The sequence below is a fragment of the Microtus oregoni genome, unplaced genomic scaffold, assembly GCF_018167655.1.
Source record: "Microtus oregoni isolate MIOR12 unplaced genomic scaffold, Mior012 000059F_ref0000304, whole genome shotgun sequence".
In the NCBI taxonomy this organism is placed as follows: Eukaryota; Metazoa; Chordata; class Mammalia; order Rodentia; family Cricetidae; genus Microtus; species Microtus oregoni.
This window is the reverse complement of record NW_024543835.1, coordinates 9,608,939-9,614,285: the sequence shown is the minus strand read 5'-3', so window position 1 is coordinate 9,614,285 and position 5,347 is coordinate 9,608,939. Positions and strand designations below refer to the sequence as shown.

The following is a 5,347-nucleotide window of genomic DNA, read 5'->3' as shown; positions in this document are numbered from 1 at the left end:
TTTCAGGTAGCCAACAAGAAGAATATTTTCTAAATAGACACTAGAATTGCACAAAAATGGCAGCTTCAGAGTAGGAAAAGAAAGAGGCCTAACACTTTACAACTGGTAATATGAACTGAGAGGAACTGAAAGAGGTTCCTGGGATCTCAAAAGAGAAGTCCTCCACTGCCACCCCTGCTCATTAGCCCAGAACAAGAGGCTAGACAGAGAGTCCCAGTCTAAAATATGCCTCTCCCTTCTTACTTGGGGAAAGAGATTTGTATTACAGTAGCATGTTGAATTCCAAAAGCATTGCACTAGTGGAAACGTGCAGAGGCAGCCTTAGTTTCAAACAAGGTTTTTGTTCTCTGACTAAAGTGTTCATATCGTCTTCTTCTGTTTCTTACAGCTGCTTTCATCACCAGCACCCTTCTAACATATTCTGTTCTTGTCCTTAGCCAGAGTCATCATGCCTCGTGGCCATAAGAGTAAGCTCCATGCCCGAGAGAAACGCTCCCAGGCCAGAGGTGAGGCTCAGGCTTGCAGAGGTGCTCAGGAACCAGCAGAGGAAAGGCCGGAGGCTGCAGAAGAGTCCTCTGCTGCCTCCCAGAGCCAGCCTGCGGCTGAGTCTTCAAGCACTCTAAAGGCTCCTCAAAAAGCAGCACCATCTGCCTCAACTGCTCTGAGTATTTCTTCCTCTGAATCAGATGAAAGTTTCTATGAGGAAAATGATACATATGAAGAAGAAGAAGAAAAATGCCCTTTTGAGCTCAATCCCTGCCCCAGCGGCCCGCACCAAGATATGATAGCCAAAAAGGCAGTGGCGCTCTTACGGTGCCTGCTCCACAACTACTATATGAAGCAGCCTAGTACCAAGGAAGAAATGCTGAAGATTATCACCAAGAAGTATGAAAATGACTTCCCTGAGATCTTCAGGAAAGCCTCCGAGAAGCTCGAGGAAGCCTTTGCAGTGGAAGTGAGGGAAGTCAACTCCAGTGAGCCCTCATACAACCTCATCAGCAAGCTGAAGCTCCCCAACAATGGGAGGATTCGTGCTGGCAAAGGCTTACCCAAGACTGGTTTCCTGATGAGTGTCTTAAGTATCATCTTCGTGAGTGGTAATTGTGCCAGTGAAGAAGACATATGGAAAATCCTGAGGAAGAGGCAGATCTATCCAGGGAAGAAACACCGCATCTTTGGTGAGCCCCGGAAGCTCATGACCCAGTATTTTGTGAAGCTGAAGTACCTGGAGTACCGGCAGGTGGCCAACAGTGATCCTCCACGCTATGAGTTCCTGTGGGGTCCCCAAGCCTATGCTGAAATAAGCAAGATAAAAGTCCTGGAATTTTTGGCCAAGATAAATGAAACAACACCTAGTGCCATCGCTGACATTTACTTCAAGTCTTTGAAAAATGAGCAAGAACGAGCAGAAGCCCAAGATGAAGGCGGTTCTGATACCACTGACTCTGCTAGTGGAGATTCCTCAGTAAAATTACCAGCAAGTTCTTCCATCCCTTTTGATGTTTGAAGTTTTCCAGTCATAAAGATAAGGACATACAGCATGAAAAAAGTTTTCTTGAAAATGTGAAAGAATCTTAGAGTTCCTAGGTCACTGAAATGGGTATAGCAGAGGATTAAAACATGGCCACGCCTAGTTTCCTTTAATTGCTTTCATTATATGGTTTGGTAAAGTTAAATGTAATAAATGCAATGAAATACTTTTCCTGGTTTGTAAAAATGGTAGATAAAGTCAAATGTTTATGAATTAGACTTTGTGTTTATTTACCGATACTAAAGAAATCTATGTTAAATATCTTATCTTTAGAAGTCCATGTGAAAGTAATGGAAAGGTAATACAATATTCCAGCCTTTAATTTTAGAAATTGTAAGCCAATTTCTGCAGTTTTACCAGTAATACTGAATTTCCCCTTTGTGACTTAAGGTAAAGAAAAAAAGGAATAAGGATGATGGTTTTTCTTATGAGAGCAGACAATTTGAAATTTATTGAACAAGGCATGTGGAAAATTCAAACTCCCAAAACTTGGAAAATGGATGCAATTTTCATTTCTTTGTCATGAAGATGTTTGGCTAACTCAACTTTAAAAGTAATAAATAAATGCCATTATCTTATGGGGCAAATCCTATACGTCTATGCTATCAGTTTAGAGAAATCAAACACTGGGGAATGGAGTGGAATGGTGATATAATACCTTAATTTTTACAGTTCTGGATGCTAAAAACTGTAAGATCAAGGTGACAGTACCTAATAATTCTATCCTTATCTAAAACTTTGAGGGAGGGGGACTGGAGAGTTGGCTCAGTGCTTAAGAGCACTGACTACTCTTCCAGAAGTCCTGAGTTCAATTCCCAGTAACCACGTCGTGGCTTACAACCACCTATAATGAGATCTGGTGCCCTCTTTTGGTCTACAGGCAGGATACTGTATAAATAACTAAATCTAAAAAAAAACAATAAAAAGAAAAAAAAAACTTTGAGGGAGGAAAAAGACAGGACAGTAAGGGATGGACAAAGGTAAAGGATACGTGAGGAAAGGGAAGGAAGGAAGAATGAGATAAAGATGGAAGGAGGAAAGGAGTCAGTCAGGTAGAGAAGAAGCAAAGCATGAAAGAAAGAGTGAGGAAAAAATCTACTTTTCCAGTTTTAGTGTAATTAACATAAAATGGGGGGGCTCTTTCTCACTAAATGCTAAATGGAGGTCTCCATCAAACCCGTCCCCTAAAAGCTCAGGCATCCATGTGAAAGAGTAAGCAAAGAGATGGTAAGATCCAGATGTGATAGTTGACTCCAAGGAAACTGTCTTCCAGACACAACTGGAATGAATTGCACATATGAACTCAGAGACTGTGGCAGCATGTGTTAAGACTCACACAGGTTCAAGTCAGATGGGTTCCTATCACAGAGTGAAGTGGACATGGGTTATGCCCTTAATCAAAAAGCTATTTGCAATTGATTCCTACTGGGAAAGGGAAAACCCATTTTCTTCAATGGAGTATCACTAGGTTTATCAACCATTCTCCAAGCAGGCCTCATGCCCAGAGTAGCTGACCATCACAAAATGATGAGTGGGGGGGTGTTTCATTTTGTTTGGGTATTTTTATTTTCTTTGTTTCTTTTGTCTATTTTTAGAGAGACAGAAAGAACATGAAGTTGTGTGGGTACTTTTCATTTCACAAACATTTACAAAGGCCAACATTTTGTTAAGTCAATAATGACCAAAATGAGACAGTTGGACATCATGGGAGCAATGAAAGGATTTGGCCTTATCACAAATTCTAAGGCCTTGAATTTTAGTCATCTGGGACAGGACTTCCTACACTCAAATTGGTGCTGTCACTGAAAAGTTTCTGTACCCTAATAATAATTGCCAACATAGCAATACAAATCAGACTGTATCAAACAAAATTAGTAAAAGCTCAGGTTAAATGGATTTTCCAGACACCCTCCACACCCAGAGAGGAGATGGGAAAGATAGACCAGAAAACCACATGTCTGTTTTCTGGGGGCAGTTTTACTACGCTATGGGAGTGGCCTTGAACATCTCTGGGGGAGGGTTTATCATTTGGCAGGCTTTCTGAGCAACAGCTGGGTTTGGAGAGAGATGTGGGAGGGGCTGAGGGTGAAGCTGCCATCAGAACATCCAAGCCTCTTTGGGTATACAGACCCTTGGTTCATGTCTAGCTGCTTCCCACAGGCATGGGATGATGTGTGGAGGGCTAGTCAGGAGTTGGTGAGCTCACACTCAACAGGAGGTATGAGAGGAGAGGCATCCAGTTAACTGCTATCCTGGAGACTTCAGGCATTTGTGTCTTGAGGAAGGAGAAAAGGCAAATTGCTAGGAGAAAAAAATACCCAGAAGAACAGATTATTATCACCTGCCCTACTTGTACTGACAAAGACAGATGTGCCATGAAAAAGAGCACATAGGCCTTTCAATTGTGACATCTGGTTAAACTAGAGAGTGGTCCCAGTTGCTGAACAGACCAAGTATCTTGAATAAGTGCCCACTTGAACCTGGAGAGTTAGTACCAGCATGGATGTCCCAGGAAATTCGCAGCTGAGGGTGTTGTGAAGATCAGGTAGGGTCCTGTCCACTAGGACGTGAGAAACTTAGGAACTAGCCAAGGGAGAACAGGGCAGGCTTATGGGCAGTTGGGTCCATTGGCATCGGGGCAGGGAGAAAGCTATCAGCATGTAAGTAGAGAAGGGACCTCAGAAGAGAGAGGTAGGGAAGGTACCCATCCAGTGGAGGAGTTTGGGTAGGTAGGTGGTGAATGAGGAGGAAGAGTCTTGTATAAAGGAGTTTGAAAGTACATAGGCTTATAGGAGAATGTGAGGTGGCCTGGAGGAGGGTAAGGGAAATGGGAAGAAAGGAGGACCAGGACAACCTGAGCTCAATGGAGAGCTTTATTAGCTGTTGCTGAATTAGTTTGCTGGCCATCTCCACCTTTCCTGAGGATTGTGGGGATGTGGGGCTTCCAGAAAATGTTGAGTGCTTCTGACATGATCTCCATAACCCTGGAAGAGAAGGCTGATCTGTTGCCTGTTTGGATGATCTGTGGAACGCCAAACCAAGGAATGATGGGGTCCAGGAGTACCTGAACCACCACATCTGCTGTCTCCCTGGAGGTGGGAAATGCTTCTGCCCATCCTGTAAAAGTGCCAACAAGAGTAATGAGGTGATGGAGTATTTCATGAGTAGGCATGTGAGTGAAATCAACCTGCCAGTCCTTGCCTGGTTGATGGTGCACAGGCAGATGTGTACGGAGAACTCCCTGTGAATTGGCCTTGGCATACATAGGAGTGAACCTTTGAAATGAAAACTCAGAGATGGGTGGGGTCAAAGAGGCACTCTTAAGAAATTAAAAAAAAAGCTTTAGGATTTATGTGTAAGGTCTGGTGGGTGTCTAAAATGATAAACAATGCCTGGTCCTGAGGAAGGATGAGATGGTTATTTAATTAGAAACATCCATCCTTTGTTTATGTGGCCTCTTTTTTTCATGAGTTCAATCCTCTCTTTTTGTTCATAACAAGGTTGACAGGAGGGAGTAAAAATCAAAATATGTTCTGTTGCTCCAGAGGAGCTAGAGGTCAGTCCCCGGGGCTACTGAGTCAGCATGAGCATTGCCAAAGGCCCCTGGGTCCTTGGAGGACTGGTGTCCTGGCAGTGAATTATGGCTACTTCCACAGGGAGCTGGAGCACCCCCAAGAGCTTAGCTATAAGTAAGTGGTCCATTAACTATGGATGTACCCTTGGTAGTGAGGAAACCCCTTTCCTTCCAGAGCAGAGAATGGTTATGGGCTATTAAAAAGGCATGTTTAGAGTCAGTATAGATATTATCCCATTGAC

The 5,347-nt window shown here is 43.2% G+C and overlaps 1 protein-coding gene across 1 annotated transcript; it reads left to right on the top strand.

Annotated features, from left to right (window-relative positions):
• The first annotated feature begins 448 nt into the window (after positions 1 to 448).
• Positions 449 to 1,507, top strand: LOC121439007 (melanoma-associated antigen B3-like). Its single transcript, XM_041639500.1, has one exon. The coding sequence runs from the start codon at positions 449 to 451 to the stop codon at positions 1,505 to 1,507; it is 1,059 nt and encodes a 352-aa protein (XP_041495434.1).
• The last annotated feature ends 3,840 nt before the right edge of the window (positions 1,508 to 5,347 follow it).

What these genes read in the sequence shown, in the direction of transcription:
- LOC121439007 (XM_041639500.1), top strand. Translation starts at nt 449, where the DNA reads ATGCCTCGTGGCCATAAGAGTAAGCTCCATGCCCGAGAGAAACGCTCC.